Genomic DNA, 18,528 nt, shown 5'->3' on the forward strand with positions numbered 1-18,528 from the left:
TCAATGCCTGGGTGGGATTCGAACTGACAAAGACAGTACATGCCTTAGACCGCTCGGCTACCGTGACCGGCAGGTTCGATGTATAGTCACTGAACAAACCGTCACTTAATGCACAAACCAAAAGCAGTATCTAGGATGAAGCATGTTCAGATATCTTACATTATGTAAGAGGAACGTGCCCAATATGACTTTCATAAAAGCTGTGCAGGTATATTCGAAGGGCATAACTTCCCTTTCATTTACTTCCACCCCCCGCCCACCACCCATTCGTGTATTAGTTCTCTGCTCATAGTTCGTACAAGTTAGCGACCGCTGCATGCAGTAAGCATCTAAATGCTAATCATTATAGCATAGATATCTGAAAAGGGGAAGCTCTTTACGCTTTGTGGTATGTGTTTTAGAATTTCATTTTGTGTATTATTTTGCAGTAATTATTGGAAACTTCAAGGAAGTTGACGTTTTAAACAGCAGTCCTGAACTGTCCGGATTCAGGTGACGTTTGGTCTTGACAGCACTCATGTGAACAAGTATACAAGTAAAACAGGGCTATTATGGTGGCATCATAAACATACTGCATTTGTGTTTTAATATAGTGTGATTTTATAGCATGGGAGATATCTGGAGAGTATATATTTCACCTAATAATGCCTTTATATTAATATACAGGTCTTGACTTAGGAGGGGACAGTGGTTAAAATATTTTTCTTATAACCGAATTTCATTGAAACTAAAATGTTTGTTGTTAAACTGATTAAAATAGTTGCCTATAACTTAGCACGACTTCTGATATTAGAATACGTTGAGTGGATAATAATTTTAAAATCGCCTTCTGAAGCCGTAAGGCCAGTTTCTAATCATAATCTGAACAAAAGAGACCCAGAATACATTTTATTGTAATAAAAAAAATTAAAAAGAGTGAGGCCATGGGTGCATCTTACAGTGGTGAATGCGGTATTCTGGAACGTGTCATATAATCCGGCAGTTGATTACCATGATTTCGAAGGAATATGCTCCCTCCAACTTCATCCCTTAAGATAGAAGCAGTATGCTCCTCCGAAACGTCGGTATCGATCTGCCAGGCTACAGGGCATCACGTTGCAGGAGACAGGGTTACGCTTTTCTGTTACTTTGTTTAGCGTCAATGGTGGTTTTCCAAACCTTGATGTAACTAAGACTTATGAACAATTAACAATGATGGAAATATAAAGAGTAGGAATGGCAGATACTTCCGTTTAGTATGAACTGCCTTAGGAACTAAAATTTTAAGTACTATTTACGATTTTACTTCCCTGAAACCTACGGCAGTGCGTAAGAATTATTGCCTGTTTCGTGACGTCAACTCACGAGGCCCTTCAGAGGTCTGGGTCTTGGGCGGCTGCGCAAATCGCTACCCACGAGGAATGGTTTCGATGGAAGTTGACATTTAGGCAAAGTCTGCAGTCTCTTGTACTGTGAGCTCTGTTTAGGATCGCAGAGTGGGTCGGCTTTAGCCTGCAGTGATGGTCGGGCACATTCTCTCTTCGAAGAGGAGGCTCCATTTCAAAACAGATATAATGCGTCATAGGTCCCGACGGGGCCACAAGTTTAGAATAACTATGCCGCCGAAGACCAGCAACAAATTACAGTTTTGGTTCCTCCTTCATTTTGACTACTTGATTAAGGTTAAAGTCCACACCATGAGAATACATATTCAGGCTCCATGAATTCTTGATTTCATCACTAGATGGAAGTGAACGGTAAAAGTAAGATAAAGTTGTCCCTATGCATTAGGGGGAGTGGATGTATAGAGCCACATTTTCTTGACCTCGACACTAGCTGGATGTGAGTGGTCAGCTTCACGCTCCTGCCGCTTTACCCCCGGAGAAAGAGCCCCCAAGTACCCATTGGATTGGAGATTGGGTGGACCCCAGAGCCGGTCTGGACGACGTGAAGAGAAAATTCTTGACTCTACCGGGACTCGATCTCCTACCTTTCGGCCTTCCAGCCCGTAGCCAGTCGCTATACCGACTCCGCTTTTGGCTACTTTGTCTCCAGTGACGAAATCCTCTGTACATATTGGATAGAGGTATCAGTGGGGCCCAGAAATGGTGCCGTCGTTTTGCTAAACAGAAAAACTTCTGTCCCTGGCCGGTTTCAAACCTAAGTCATGCGGCCCATAAATAGCCACCTTGGTTCAGAATTCCATATAGATTTGTAAATATTCTGAATGTAGTGAGTTGGCTTAGATTACATTTTGAATTTATTTTTAAAATTTTCTAGATTTTGAACATGCTTATGCAATCCTTTGCTTTCAACCAAGAAAGAAGGGCTCTTCACTGTCATACTGGTGACCGCTTCATTCCTCGCAGATGTCGGCTCAACACAGACAATTTTCTGTACACCCAGGCATTATCAGAGGCTTTACAAGAGGAGGACATCTTGAAACAGGTATGCGGATGCTACTCCTAGTAAACGTTTGCATTAGTCTGTTCAGTACATTATCAATGGTTCATCATTACACAGGTAGCATCTCTGAGATTTGTTCCGACCCAAGGAAATCGTGTGTAACGTACACACAAAAGAAACCCACCAAAACTACAAAAAGGGCCCCAAAATTGAATAAACCTGTAAGATGTGAGGTTTTGACAGCAGTGACTATGAAGAATGCCGTCTTCTGGGATGTGGTGACGTGTAGATATTGTGTGAACAGGCGTTTCGGAGGAAAGTATCGCCTCCANATGGAACAATATTTGTAAGTAAAGTAAAAGTAAAGGTATCCTTGCAACAGGCCGTGGAGATCTATAGGATTGTGAGATGTTGAGGTTCCCACATTTTCTAGACAATCGGCTCACTGATGGCGGCAAGGTTTTCAGCCTTAGACGCCGGCCGCCCTTCATCCCCAAGAACATTCCAAGAATATTCCTGGTACTCATTTCTGACAGAGGCTGAGTCAACCCCAGGGCCACAGTGAGACTGGAAAATTAGGTCAATTGAAGACATCTAATGACCTCATCGGGACTTGAACCCGCGACCTTCTGGCTTGTAGCACAGTGCCTCAACCAACTACGCTAACGCGTGCCCCTTAATATTTATAAAGATTTCACAAATATTAAAACTTTTTGAGAATTATGATCAATTTACTGTTTCTGTACAAGATTCCCAGAACACCCTCTACCAAGATGGACACACCCGACACTTTGGAAACCACTCGGTTAAAACATACCCAAGTGTACACTCTGCATTCTGCTACAATGCAGGCAGACATTTGCCAGTGGAGTCTGAACTCATGTCTGATAGCTCATGTTCGTCTTACGGCACTAACTTGTTGACTAATGATGTTACAGACACATCGCAATGTGTTTTGGTCTCTTTTGTTACTGAAGATACTGGGAATTAATAGGAGACATATATGAATAGAGACTACTGAAGTACATACCATATATTTATACATAATACACTGATCTTTGATTGTAGCTGGCTGCGTTCCCCTCTTAAGCACATTTCCTTCTTGGGGCAGTTAGGGAGTTTAATGTTCTCACAATTCCATAATTTACCCAGATAAAATGCTGTTGCATTCTTAATCCACCTCTTTCCACCACCTAATTCTAATTGTGTTGATGGATTTGTAGTCTATTACTCCAGCGTACACTATCACGTCAGCTCTTATCCATTATCAAGTCCCAGCTATCAATCATTTTTCATTATGTTTCAAAATAGAAACTTCACTGTGCACTCTACGGTTTTGTCATACTTTTGGGGTTCATGGCCTCACAGTGCACTGTGATGAGATCCACTATTCGTGTCATAATTCTTAAAATAGTTTGGTTTACATATTTGCATTACTTGTTTAGACTGCTGGTCATGATTTAAAAAAAAAAGATCAAGAGAAATTAATTTTTATTTTATGACAGCACAAAAAAGGAACGACAAATGTGGATGTCATTTGGCTCTTTGTCCAGCTGTGCTTTTGCGCTGGTCCTGCAGAATACTGAATTATGTTCCCATACCATTAAAAGTGTATTGACATGAAATGGACTGATGATGTGAAAGAGGGATAGGTATAAAAAGCGTCAAAAAAATAAATATTGCTTCTTCCAACTTTCATTAATTTCTTACAGTCCTTAGCGGCCTGCCCAGTACTTCTTTGAACCTATTACTATGCACGTAATATATTCAATATGTATTATTTCAGGATATCTGCAATATCTATGTGGAAGAATATGGCAGGCTATTGCAGTCAGCTTTGAACCTTAGTCATGCACATGCTCGGCTGCTAACATTCTGCTGCTCATCCCCACCAGAAGAGAAAGCACCTAAAGAGGTGTATCAGTGGCCTATTAGATGCCGAAGACGACCACTGATTAAACAACCACATCACTTATTGGATTTGCCAAATTTCAGATCCAATTTTTGTATGCATTAAATCATAAATTTCATTAAATTATTTGAAAATGTTTTGTTAGTTTGGTTAGTTTTAGTCTGTTTAACAATTCTTTCTTGTGGCATTGATCATACAATGTCAAATGAGAGGATGATTATGAACAATGGAAAAGGATGGCTCTAGAAGGAAGCAGTTATATCCCATTTTAAGGCATTGTACCAGAATTTGTCCAAATTTATTTTTATTTCTAGTTCATTTAATGATGCTGTCAGTAATTCACACTACACAATGTCAAATGGCTGAAAAGAAATTTGAAAAGTTATGAAATGAAGTGGTCATACTATGTAAGATATTATAATTGAATTTTTCTGGAGGAACTGAGGAAACATCAAATTTGTTCTCAGTCTGAATATTAGGTGTCCTCATAGAGATTCAAATGAACACCTCCCAAATAAGAGTCAGTATTACCATTTGACCCATTTGCTTTTTCTTTCTTCTGGAGTTACTGATGGAATCTGTGAAAGGACTCAATCATGATAACAACCCTTCACCCTTTCACATTTAAAAATGAAATGTTATTTGATTCACTAGGATATGTGTATTAATCTAATTTAATTCCCAATGAATTTAACAACTGTTATTTAACGCTTTTTTGTAATTTATGTAGCAAAGCTGTCAGTAACTGGACTATATAATCTGGAACATAACTTCTACTTCTCTGATATTTAAAGCATAAAACAATAAATGCCACAATTATATATACAGTAAAACTTGGTTATAGCAACATCGGTTTCTGTGACACCTTGTCTATTGCGTCAAATATTCAATGGTATGAACTAATTCCTCATAAAGCAACTGTTTTTATACCTTGCTTAGTATGACATGCACAAATGCATCAACCTCGTATGTAACGTCATTTTCATTCCTGAATTTCTCTGATATCGTGGGAAAGTTCGATGTGTCTGCCCACCCTCACTTTCTCTACTTGCCGACGTGAATGTCCTGGAAGAATACGACCGCGGGCTGCAAGAGGGGCGTGGGTTTTATGCGAAAACAAGGGTGTGGTGTGGGACTGCGTGAATAGTGCAAGAGGATGCGGCAGGTTGTTAACAGCATTGCTTTCCTAGAATCTCGTCTAACAGGACCTCACATTGTCTACTTACCCTATAGTGTACCTGCCTATACCCAGAGAAGTGCAGTAGCGAAAACATGGCGTGACTAACATAAGGCTACTATGGAAGTGCCCATTTCGGTTACAACGACATTCATTTATAATTACATTATTTTTAGGTCCCTTTGATGACGTTATAACCAAGTTCTACTGTATATATAAAGCTAAAAATTATTCTAATATGTTAAAGACTGAGTTGGTATGCTAGACAGTTCATAAATTCAGTATACATGGGAATATAACATTAAAGAGAACTCAGAGAAACATGGCATTAAACTGGCTGGATACAACAGGCTTAGGATACAGCCCAGCAGCAGATATTTGTTAAGTATGATGATGAAACTACTGTTCCCAGAAAAGCATGAAATGTTATTACCTGAAAAAGTGACATTTATAATGAAGGCCAGTGAGACTCACTGAAGCTAAGGCATATCATCCAATCAACTTGTCTCCCTTAATGAAGATGATAGATACACTTGTGTAGAAGCACATTAGAAAAATGTAATGAAGAACTATCCCTTGCATCAAAATCAATCTGCCTACAAAACTGGAAAATCCATTCAAACTGCACTTTACAATATGGTACTACACAGTGGCAGTACAGCTTAACACAAGGAAAGATCCTTAGTTGTCTTCCTTAATACAGAGGGGCTATCTTACATAACCTCATCTGAAGTGCTAAGACTGAAAGGTACAGAGATAATTCCAACATTATTTGGTGAATTTACTTTATGCTAGAAAGTGGAAACATAACATCACACTACCACAAGAAATCCTTAACTGGTAAACAACCTGCAACAGCCCACAGGGAGGCNTGGGCGCGGCATACAGGCTCTTGTTCATCGATGGCAAAAGTGCATAGCAAATGGTGGTGATTATGTGGAAAAATAGCTGTAAGTAGCTGAAATCTTGCTCTATTTAACTGCGTTATTATGATTTCTGTATCAGTCGTAGTTTTCTTTAAAAAAAAAAAAGGAGGCATTATATACAGAACGCCCTTAGTACATTACTGGACGACAGGACTACAGTTACAATAAAACCAACTCAGCTCAACTCCCCAATACATATTTATGATGTGGTTCTCAGTTAAGCATAGGGGCAATTTTACTTATTTCGCTGCTGAACCAGTAATGTGTGTTGCAGTTCTGAATCTATTAGACTGGGGGCCATCAAACTATTTGGCTGCTTCTCTGCACAATTCTGTTTATTTGTATGCTACTGGAGAGGACACTACAGAGCTCACTACCATTGCAAATGGCTACTACTCAGCTGTCAAGTGGGATTCTATTGGAGAGAAATTAGTTATAGGAACTAATAACTCTGCTATACAGGTGAGAATTTTGTTATAGTGGATGTACACTGCAAATAAAAAATTGTCTTTGGATTTATCTTGCAATAAAAATGCAGAAACATTAACATGTAATGAAGCAGTCGGTGAGTTATGGGTTTCATTTGCTGTTATGGTAGTTCAAATCAATTCAGTTCTTTATTTTTGCATTCTAACTCAGCAGCTACAGAAGACAATTGAAGAGTTGGCACAATAGAACAAATAAAAATTGAAAGAAACAATACAGTGGTATAGGACAAACTTGTGCATGTAATATATTCTATTGCATAGTACTAGCACTCTTTATTAGCTGCAGAATTATTCAATTCAGTATAATTAATTAATGACAAAGCATTTGAAATCTGTAACAATTTCCTCAGGTATGGAACACACGAAATAGAAACCTGCTTGCAGAGACAACATGTAACTGTGCTGATTCCTTGGTTAGCAAGTGTCTTATTAACGCTCTGGCCTGGCATCCCAGTGACACAAAATTTGTAAGGTAATTTGGTTTTAAAAGTATGATATGTACAGAGAATTTGATGGCTTCTTGGCTTTTTTCATATATTGGCCATCAAACCTCTAAATTATGAGTATTTCTTAATCGTGCCTCATCTTTTCCAGCTTCCTTTAAATTTTAACTATTTCCTACGCCATTTCAATGTATTGCATCTTGTCCTGAGTAATTATGGTTCGACACTAGAATGAGAACTAATTTAACAAAATTATTACATTATATGAAAACAAAATTAAAAACGTAGGAACAGGAATAAAATACATGAATTAAATTCTTTTCTCAAAAAATCATAAATCTTAAAATATATTTATCATATCATTACCAAAAGAATATTTATATTTAGGTCTTGTTTGAATAATACATTTTTTTAACTGGAACCATATATATTATTTGGATTTTCTGAAGGGTAATACAGTTCTCATCCTCCATAAACAATCTTTCCAGCGCACCAAAATAAACCCAGCAGGTCAACTGAGTATGAGGCCAGACAGTTTAGTTGGTGTAGTGTCAGGCTTCAAGCCATACAGCTTTGGTTCGATTCCTGGCAGGGTTAAGAGATTTTTCTCTACCCCCCAGGAGCCAGACCGAAAGTGGGGCACACCCAGCCTCCTATACATTGGGTGCTGCATGCTTCTTACCCAGAGATAAAGCAGTCATGACATGCAGTTGTCCATTCACTTCCATCTAGTTCATAGGTCAAGAATGGTGGAGCTATACCTCCACTCCACAATATATCTTCATGGCGTCATGTTTAATTTATTAATCAGTGAGACAATTATAGGCTTACTTTAGAATATTGTGAGAGTGGAGAGTGGTATGGTTACATCTTCTGGCATTAGCGTGCCTCTCATTTGATTGAAATATCGAGACTCCCCTTTCTAGATTGTTCAAGATATTGCTGAGCTGATGCTGAAGGCTGTGGTCGCCCAAGCACTCGTGGGAAACCTTCTGAAGAATGCAATGCCATGACATCTAAGGCTGAAGACAATGGTGGAGCACCTGGAGAGACCGGCGTCCGGGGGACTGCTGTGGACAAGCAGCCTTGACAAGGGAATGGTATCACCAAGGATGTGATTCTAGCCTAGGAGAGCTTCTCATTTGATCAAAATTACAAGACTCTCCCTTTCCACATTTTTCAGACAGGAGCAGATGTGAAGTAGTGAGTGCTGTGAGTTGTCAGTTCATTAGTGAGTCAGTGAGCTAGGGTACTTCGTATCAGTTTAGTGATAATAGAGAAGAGGGAAGAAAAGGTGAGCAGAGTGAGTGAACAGTGGTGTTGTGGAAAATGAACAGAGAACTGACCTGAAGAGCATAAGGTCAGGAGTAAAATAACTATTCCAAAGATCAGTAAGCATTACAATACCATATATAGTTAAGAATATGTTAAATCCTCTGAGAATCTATCTGACTTGATGGGCCATTGATGCAAATTTGAAATATAATGTATTTATTTCAAGAAGTTTATTTTCCAGTTCCCCAGTTTGGACTTCTATTATAGTGTTTTCTATACAAATCACAATTAACAGTATCACTGCCTCATATATAACATCAGAGTCCATCAAAAATGTGGTAAAAAGATAAAGTTGTCATTGTGCTTAATTAATTAAACACTAAGCCATGAAGATATATGGAGGAGTGGAGCTACAGCTCCACTATTCTTGGCCTCAGCATTAGATGGAGGAGGTGAGTAGTCAGCTTCATGATCCGGCCTCTTTAGCCCCAGTACCAAATTGATAGGAGGGTGGGTGGGCCCCCGAGCCAGTCTGGAAGTCATGGAGGAGAGAAAATTTTTGCCCTTGCTGGGAGTCAAACCCTGGCCATCCAGCTAATAGCCTTTCACTATAATGACTGAGCCAACCCAACTCCCACTAAAATATTGTATAAAACTTAGTGTAGTTATAAAATTCATTGGCATACAGTTCAACTTATTTGTATTCCTGTGTGCAGTGCTTGCTCAAATGGAACTTTGCTCTTGATTCCACTCTCATCCTTTCAACTTCGAAGTGAACAGACATCTATTTTACGAGCTCATGAAGGTCAGATTTGCAGTTTGCGATGTTCCCAAGATGGTCGGTTCTTGGCATCATCAGGTGAAGACAGTGCAGTGAGACTGTGGCTTTGGCCTTCGCTGACACCAGGAATGGAGATTATTAACTTTGGTGATCCAGTAAGGGTAAATTGAACATTAAATTCAATACCTCATCTTGAAAGTCTTTGTAATTTTGGTAAGTGCTGGAGCAGATATGGACACCAGTACAATACTTTTCATTATGTTTAAACATTTAAAGAGGGGGGAATAAACATATTATACACCACAGCTTTGTAATTTTGGTAAGTGTTGGAGCAGATATGGGCACAAGTACAATACTTTCTATTATGTTAAAACTTTTAGAGAAGGGTGAATAAATATATTATACATCAGTGGTTCTGAATATTTATCAGTCAACATATCCCTTAATCTGGATATGATACATTAGAGGCCCCCCTCTCAGTGGTGATAACAGTCTAATTGTCTATTGCCAAAATGATTATTCCATTTAAACATACTATTTTATCCATGGATAGAAAAAGATACATATTGAAAACACAATGACAAATTCCAAAACATACCAAAAACTTGTTAGTCTAAACACTGTTGCTGCTTACTAGCAACCAACATTTCAGGTCTGACTGACATTTTTGACAGAGCCACATGCATGTCATTTTTAACTTTTAGTTTGTTCCTTACTTTTGAATTGCAGAGATAAATTGTGACAGACACAGCTAGAATTTTGTACCATTGAGTAGATAAGTCCAACTTAATAAGATAGAAAGAGTTAATTATAAGCCCTTTAACAGAAGTTCACAAAGCAAATCAGTGGGACTTACAGAAAAACCTGCTTCATTAATTAAATGATTGCATTCAACCATATTATTTTCAGGCAATGGCATGGCATCCATGGAAACCTTCATACTTAGTCATTGGGAGTTCAATAAGTGGATCCATCAGTCTGTGGAATGTTAATAAATATACCCAAGAAGCTCATCATACATTAGGCTCTTCAGCTTTTGTGTGCAGCTTGGAATGGAGTCCAGTTACTGGAGAACTGGTAGCAGGCATCTGGATCTCAGGTGAGCCACAAGAACTGCAATTCATTTACTGACATGTCACTACCATAAATGGACCCCATAATGCTTTCATTTTGATATGCTGAAGTCTAATTACCAAATCCATTTATATATAAATAGAAAATTTTATTTTTCTTGGATGTTAGGAAGATAATCGTTTCTTATGTAATTCAAGCTCCCACAATTCAGAATTCATTGTAAGTGAATTGAATCAGGAAATGGAGACACATGAGGGATCAATAGGAGCTAGGGTGGTAATATTAATATAAATCTTAAGGAAAGATTGCAAAAGTGGATAGAAATAACTCAGGATTTTGTCCAGTTTTGGGCTGTGGTGAAATGAAACTCCCATTTAAGATTTCTCTGTGTACCAGTGAAATAGGATATTAAATTGAGAACAATCTGAAATAAAAGAAATTTAACTCAGATTATTGATTTGCATTCATTGAAATTCAATAACGAATTAAGGAAAAGGTTAAATTAAGAAAGCTTAATTAGTTGTTCTACTGCATTATCAGTCTTGAACCAAGTTCCACTCCCAGAGATTCAGTTTGATGATGTGATGAAGATAATGACAATGTAGATGAAGAAGATGAAGACAACAATGACAAAATTTGTAAAATGATTTGACAGATCTCTAGGGAATATTATAGGTCCTGAAAGTTAATAGAAGTAGGGAATTTCCTTGCCATATTTTTCCATTACATCAATATGAATGTGTAGACACCTCCATCATATTAATATATATGCATTGCAATAAATTTTATTGTAATATATGACATTGTACTTAATCTCACAATATTTGTTCTTTACGTAGAACCTGCAGAAGATGAGCAGGAACCATTAGGACGGTCTGTGCTTGTGGTTTTGAAAACGCTGAACAAAGTTGTTGACAGAATGGAATGTTATGCTGGACAAATCTTCTACCTCTTGTGGAGTCCAGATGGCAGGCAGATTGGTGAGATATCTATATTTCTATAATATGTCACATTATTAATTGGCAGAGTACAGGTAGCAAGCAGAACTCTATAGTGTGCTGCTGAAGCCTGTGAAATAGGATGTGCACAAAGCACTTCATCATTGCATAGAAAAGCAATGAAAGCTGAGCAGCACAATGACATGGAAGAGCCTTAAGCCATTTTTACTCTTTCAGCAGGCTATATATTAAATATCTGGTATTGTTAAGATATGCATCTTGAACAATTCAAAAGAATACTCATAGAATATCAATCTTATACAGAGTTTTGAATGCTTATAAAGATGCTGAGATGCAATAATATGATGAAGAGGTAAATCAAAGCATGCACATGAATAACAGTGGATTATTGTCATGTATTGGAGTAACTATAGACGTGGTTTTGAATTGGCAAATCGATTTATTGACCACTTAGGGGTCATAACTGTAGGGCTGCGCCATAGCTCAAGCGGTTAGTCACTGATTTCTCACTGCAGCGGCCCAGGTTCAATCCCGGGTCTGGTCAAGTGGGATTTGTGGTGGACTAAGTGGCGCTGGGGCAGGTTTTCTCTGAGTACTTCGGTTTCCCCTGCCAATCTTCCTTCCACCAATTGCTCCACAATCACCCTCACCTATCTGGGGCTGGTATAATAGGTCAAAAGTGGCCGCAGTACAAGGGACTTAGTCCCACCCCACTAGAAATACAAAAATAATAATAATACAGGTCATAACTACAACAAATTATAACACTCTAAGGATAGCTGTAATTATAACACATAAATAAATTCTTCTACATCCGCTTGCACTGGTCATTGCTACGTAACAGAACTTAACTATGGCTAAATCTTGGCAATGTTTTCATTATCCATTTCCTGTCAACACATTTTACACAAGAACTATAAAATTCTCACTTAATATTACACTCCCAATATTAGTGTACTAAGCACACATAAAGTCTTCGAATCACCTGTTAAGTCTTCACACACAGACTTTTAATTCTTCTTCCACTACGAACTTCCCATGTCTGACTTCCATTCCCCAGTCTAATGCTGTCAACAGGGTTGTAGTGCCAAATGTCTTCAAGATAACTCCTCAGTATGGACCACTCACAGAAAACATATGTCACATATTCGCTATTTCGTCAGTCAACTGGGGTGCTGCCTGGACCCATAGGAAACATATCATGTGACTGCCACCCAGCAAGCTCATTGGCATGCTGACTGCTGCCTAACAACAAGCTATAACATTTGTCCTACTGTTGCATGTGCTTATCACAGGGCGTTTATCTAGCCCTTGCTTAACAATGTTTTCAGCAAATCTATTAAATATGAATAAAATATCTCCTTTTCTGCAGTGTCTTACAGATTTATCTTAATTTTCCAATTTTTACATAAGAGAAGTTATGTACCAATAAAATGAAAACTCTGAAGTTACACAAATTCAGGTTACCATAGCAATGAATTTTTGAACATTGATGTTGAATGAACATAACAGGTCTCAAATGAGCAGAGAGTATTGTAGTTCAGTGTACAGTGTCTATTCTGTGAGCACTGAAAATATAGTGATGTGAATTGTAGTATATTGTATGATGAATCTGATTTATAATTGACTATTTTCTCATATTATTTGTGGAAGATGGTGTTGAACACTGTCATAACACGTAGGACAGCAAAGGATACAAGAGAAAAGAAGGAAGTTATTTGTAAAATGTTTACATAGCTAATGATGGGTCTTCTAATTAATTCTCAATGGGTGTTAAACCGTTGTATCTATAAAAACATAAAAATAGAATAATTACTGCACAAAACAGCATTTTCACATGATTTTTATACATACAGCCACAGCTGGCTCTGACGAGGCACTCAGAATCTGGTACTTCCTTGGACCATCTTCTACAAGGGAGAAGGATATTAGGAGATTCCTGAAACCACTGATGCCTGCATCTTTCAGAATGCTGCCATGTATTAAGAAAAGGAACCAGAATCGTAGTTCTTACACACAAAAAGTCAACAAAAGTAACTTGAGTTCATTTATGGAGGAAATGCATTACAGTATAAATTACAACAGTTTTGGTTGCATAATTCGTTAAAAATCATTACATGTAATTTATGTAAATAATTCTATTTTACTCCTCCATGTATCCTGATACAAATTCTGACTCATGGGCACAGTGACAGTCCAGATAATTATCCCATGACTCTTGGCTTTTTAGCCATTTCAAGTAATCTTAGCCCTCCAGTCGTTCAAATATATTGTTAGGCCCTGCAGTGTGCCACTTGTATTGGGATACAAGCTGTTAAATAGAGGATTTCTTGTAGATATGGTGTCGTGATTTGCTTTTATGCTATATTATAAGTATGAATCAATTTTTAATAATAGCTTAATCAACCAGATCTTATATCTGCTGTGCATGATAAATTACTTCTTTAACAAATTATAAACAGTCACATATTCTGTGGTAGGAACACTAATTGCACCATTGGAAACATTATATTTAATCAGTAAAAGTGTAATAGGATATGTGCCATGAGACTTTATTTTTATTGGTTGGTTTTGTGTGTTTTATATGCATGTATGTTGAATGTTTTGATAATGTACAGTTTATTTAATTTTGAAAAACCTTTCCAAATAGTTATTTCATTCTCCAGTTTGTAGGGACAGTATTTTTTACTACATAATGAAAAATGAAATCTCTTGTCTATGCCATAATCTCCAAACAATTACTTTTGCAACATTGACAATAGTTAATTGATTTAACTGAAAAATTATTCCAAATGAGAGAACTGTAAGTAAAAGCTGTAAGTGTTATGTGTATCGTGAGATTCAGAGTGTGGTAGTTAATGGTTCTACATAGTCAATGAAATATTACATAATCTCAAGTCTTAAATTTTAAAAATTTCAATATTTCATTCATGTTTCATTGAATTTTAATGTTAGATATTTCTAGAAAACAAACGTGTTATCTCTTTCTTGTTTTAAACGACCTTTTAAATGACTGAATTTATCCATTCACATTACATAACATGGTCTATACAGTGTCTGGTAAGTCAATACATATTTTTAAATTTCTGTAAAAGTTTTATTTGAGAAGTGATTTCAATGAAAAGAACTGTAAATGATAAGAATCTTCCTTAAATTTTTGTGCACAACACTTAAAATTCTCTGTGATCTCTTGTATTTGCAACACATTTCCTTAAATGAACTGTCATATTCGCTACTATAGACTGCAACATGTATTCAGTAATGGTGGTAAGTTCATTGGTTATGGTTTCTTCCAACTGTTTCAGATTTTGTGGTTTCCTGTGACAAACTTGTTCCTTGGCTTACCCCCATATTAAAATGTCACAAGGTGGTCTGTTTTGCAATGTCATTCATGGACACCATGTCTACCAATCTGTCACCCTGTTAAATGGTCATGCAGCCATGCACAGACATCATTTGCAAGATGAACATGTACCTTATCTTGCTATCTTGCATGAAATGAAGTGTTGTAATGTGTTCCATTGTGAGATTATCTGCCACAGCCTTGAAACATTTTGAGGTATCATACAGCATTCACTGTACCCCTCAAAAGGCAAGGTTCAATAAGTGTGGGTGCTGTAACACCACACTAAGGTGTCGCCTTCGGATGACACCACATTTTCTGCACATTGGTCTGGATAAATTTTCAGACAACCAGTAATGAAAGTTGCATTGATTCACAAACTCACCAACATAAGACACTGCCTCATCACTGCACACAGTGTTATTAAATAACTGTGACCAGTCATCATTCCATCCCAGAAAAGATGCTGTCATCCTTCTGTCACAGTCATCAGGAAACAAATGTTTCCCAAAATGGGTTTTCCAAGGTTTGAAACAGTTATTTTCTGAGGATGGTTTTGACTGTATAGAGTGTGAGCCCACTTCCATGAACACCTGTATGTATTTCCATAGGATGCTTAGAAACATAACATTTACTGTGGTAATGTTCTTGGTAGTCAGCAAGGTTGATGTTCATCCTGATTTTGCTTCATCCATGACACAATCTGTTGTCATTAAATTTTTATGGCACTTTTTGTTCTTTTGTGCATTCAGTGTTGGATGAAATCCATGTTCAGCCTTCCACCACCCCTCAACGCATACCCTAGTCCCAAAACCTCATAATAGGTTGGGATTTTGGCTCTCTCTTGCACACTTACCATTGGAAGTATTATTCCTCTGAGAAACATTCATGTTATTCCTATAAATTCTTATGGAATGGTCTGGTATTTGCTTGTTTCATCAAAATCAGTTCACAAATATATTTTTTATAATTTAAAAATCTGTACTGACTTGTCAAAAAGACTATAGCTGTCATAACTGTAGAGTTTGAGAGGAATTGTAAAAACATTTCCAATTTCATGGTTAAAAAGAATCGGTATTATTTTTTTTACTTCTTCACTATCATCATATTCATATTCAGGGATTGAAAAATATAATTGCCAGCTGATCTGAGGTTAGTTAATTTCTTGAACTTGTAAGAAAAATTCACCATAGTCATTATATTAATGGACCATAATCTACATGATTCTGTAAGATGCAGGATGCTGCATGAAACAAAATTAATGTGTTAATGTAACTATAAATGTATGCTTTAGCAAACCAGTTCTTTATGTTATTTTGAAGTTTAGTGCAAGCAATAGGCTCCACTAAATTTTCAAAGTTAAAATAGAATGTTATACAAGGTCATTGCTTTCTTATTTATCTTCTGTCTGTATTAATTCCATACATAGATTTGTTGTAATTTGTTTTATAAATCTTCATTAACAAAAATTGGTTAATACATATTTAAAAAAAAATGACATTTCTGAACCTTAATAAATTCACCTCTCAAAGTCCGTCCAATTTCCAGTGTTCAAAACTGTTTCGTAAAATGTTACAACCGGTGTAAATTTACCAGCGAAGGATTAAAATTTTGTATACAGACACATAAAATAAGGCTTTAGGATTGCAGATGAATTTATGGTTTTGCAAGATAGACTTCGGTCAGTCTGCTTTTACCGGTTCTCACGGTCTCTTCGCTTGCGGATTTCTTATATTTTTCATTCTACCCTGAAGATGGAGGCGATACGTTCCTCCGAAGCGTCGGTTAACACCACATATATACGGTGCCAAATCCCAGAAGACTGCTTTCTTCATAGTCACCGCCGTGAAAGCCTCAAATCCTACATACGTAAGAACGGTTTAACACTTGTATACTTAATGAACTGATAATGAACTGGTGTTTTTTAGAGTTTATTGAGCACATTCTTTTGCATTTGTTATATTCTTGTGTATTTAAACTCTCATATATTGAAATGTTCCTCGTTCTCAAGCTGCAAATTACGTTTCGATTCGCCAAAGAGCCCGTTTGTTCCTACATTGTACCCTTTCCTCTTGAAACCCTTTTGTTACACGCAACCAGTAACACAACTTCTCGTTCAGTCTTTACATTTCTCCCTGAATTAGCGATAGCACTAGAGTTACTTGTAATTACAATCATTAAGGGTCTAATAAATCTGATTACCAATCCAAGATCGCTCTAATCACGTGACAGTATATAAGAAATATTATTATGGCAAAAAATAGATCACGACATATCGACAGATTTGCATGTCTAATCCCTCAGAAAACGAATAAATGTTGTTTCGAATGTCGTCTCTCGACCTGTATGTATGTACAGAGTCTGTCAAGGAAACCTGGTGGTTTCTAAATTAGTATAATAGTAAAAACGTCAGGTTCCTCTGCCGAAACCTGCATGTATGTATGTGTCCGACCTCTCGCTAGCGCCTGACCTTTTGGACGGATATATTCATGTACATTGTTTAAGAGTAATGTTGTATTTTAGCGTCCTGTTGCACTGATTTTCATCCATGATACGTATGTAATGGCCGTCTTGTAGTGCACTCAATTTCATATGTCGCTTCTTACTACATGTTTCGGCAACATAGTTCCATCTATGTACATTATTCGTCAACTACATGTATAATACAATTTGTAGATACTAAAACTTATTAAGATTATTCATCTATATGTCTTAATTCAAACTCGCGTATAGTATGGTCGTCCACTATGGGAGTCGTTTCTATGTGTACTGTGTCTGTGATGTGTCCTTCCTTTTTGGCTGCGAGTTCATTGGCCGGTGGATTTGGACATTCTAGATGTTCTAGATCCATAAATGCCTTTCCTTCAGATGCCCTCCCCTCAAAAGATGGCGCCTTTCTCGAAAGTGGTTGCAATAGTTTTGATTAAAAGTCACTAGTTTATAGAGATCACCTTAAATTATGCTCTGTAGGAGCAGTCTTAAGGAAGATAATGGTATGCAGAGTAGGGCCCCAAATGTTTACATAACACATACATTCCCATTTTGTGTAATCAGCTACCAGTAACAGCCTGCCAAACAAAATTCAGCTTCGCTTTCAAAGTAACGTAGTGAAGGTGTATCGTGTATGTTAAAGCATGTGCAGCGTATTTGCACTGCTTACTTTCTCATATTTGTAAGAGGATTGCGTGTTAGAGAGTGCTGTGATTGTGAAACTAATGTGTTTCGATATATTGACGGATTTAAACGTTTTTAGTAACCAAGCATTACGAGTTGTTCTTGTTTATGTGTAGTTTTGATCAGTTCGAAAAGAGAATTACCAAAAAATCGACACAGCATGCTTGGATATCGACCAAAGAAGATTAAATCTCTGAAAAGCTTGTTGTGAGGATAGGAATTATGATTGGTTAACTCACGATTATATCTAATTCTGCTAGTGGAGTTGAAATTTTGGCTTCATTACAAAGGAAGTTACGCCGTGATACGTGGTAATGATCCATTGTATTAAAAGCTATAAGCACTCACTGGAGCCAGGATAGCTCAGTGGATATAGCGATTGGTTACCAGCTGGACAGCCGAGGTTCTATTCCCTGTAAGGTTAAGGGATTTTTCTCTATTCCATAGGGTCCAGACTGGCTCCGGGGACAAGCCAATCCCTTATCCGATTGGTCCCCAGCGCTCTTCCCCGAGGAGGTAAGGCGGCACGTGCGTTAAGCTGACCACCCACTTCCACCTAGTGCTGAGCTCAAGAATGGTGAAATAATGCCT

The 18,528-nt window shown here is 37.5% G+C and overlaps 1 protein-coding gene across 4 annotated transcripts; it reads left to right on the top strand.

Moving 5' to 3' along the window:
* The first annotated feature begins 284 nt into the window (after nt 1-284).
* LOC111871089 (protein cortex) lies at nt 285-16,303 on the top strand. Of its 4 annotated transcripts, XM_023863907.2 has the most exons (10): nt 285-321; nt 429-492; nt 2,260-2,427; nt 4,172-4,391; nt 6,675-6,862; nt 7,239-7,360; nt 9,323-9,548; nt 10,297-10,486; nt 11,301-11,441; nt 13,277-16,303. In XM_023863907.2, the coding sequence occupies exons 3-10, from the start codon at nt 2,269-2,271 to the stop codon at nt 13,525-13,527; spliced, it is 1,497 nt and encodes a 498-aa protein (XP_023719675.1). In that variant the 5' UTR covers nt 285-321; nt 429-492; nt 2,260-2,268; the 3' UTR covers nt 13,528-16,303. The 4 variants fall into 4 exon arrangements, with proteins under 4 accessions (XP_023719675.1, XP_023719665.1, XP_023719657.1 ...); XM_023863897.2 differs by lacking the exon at nt 429-492 and having other exon boundaries at nt 288-388; XM_023863889.2 differs by lacking the exons at nt 285-321; nt 429-492 and adding an exon at nt 560-625.
* The last annotated feature ends 2,225 nt before the right edge of the window (nt 16,304-18,528 follow it).

This window comes from Cryptotermes secundus, unplaced genomic scaffold (genome assembly GCF_002891405.2).
Source record: "Cryptotermes secundus unplaced genomic scaffold, Csec_1.0 scaffold152, whole genome shotgun sequence".
Lineage (NCBI taxonomy): Eukaryota > Metazoa > Arthropoda > Insecta > Blattodea > Kalotermitidae > Cryptotermes > Cryptotermes secundus.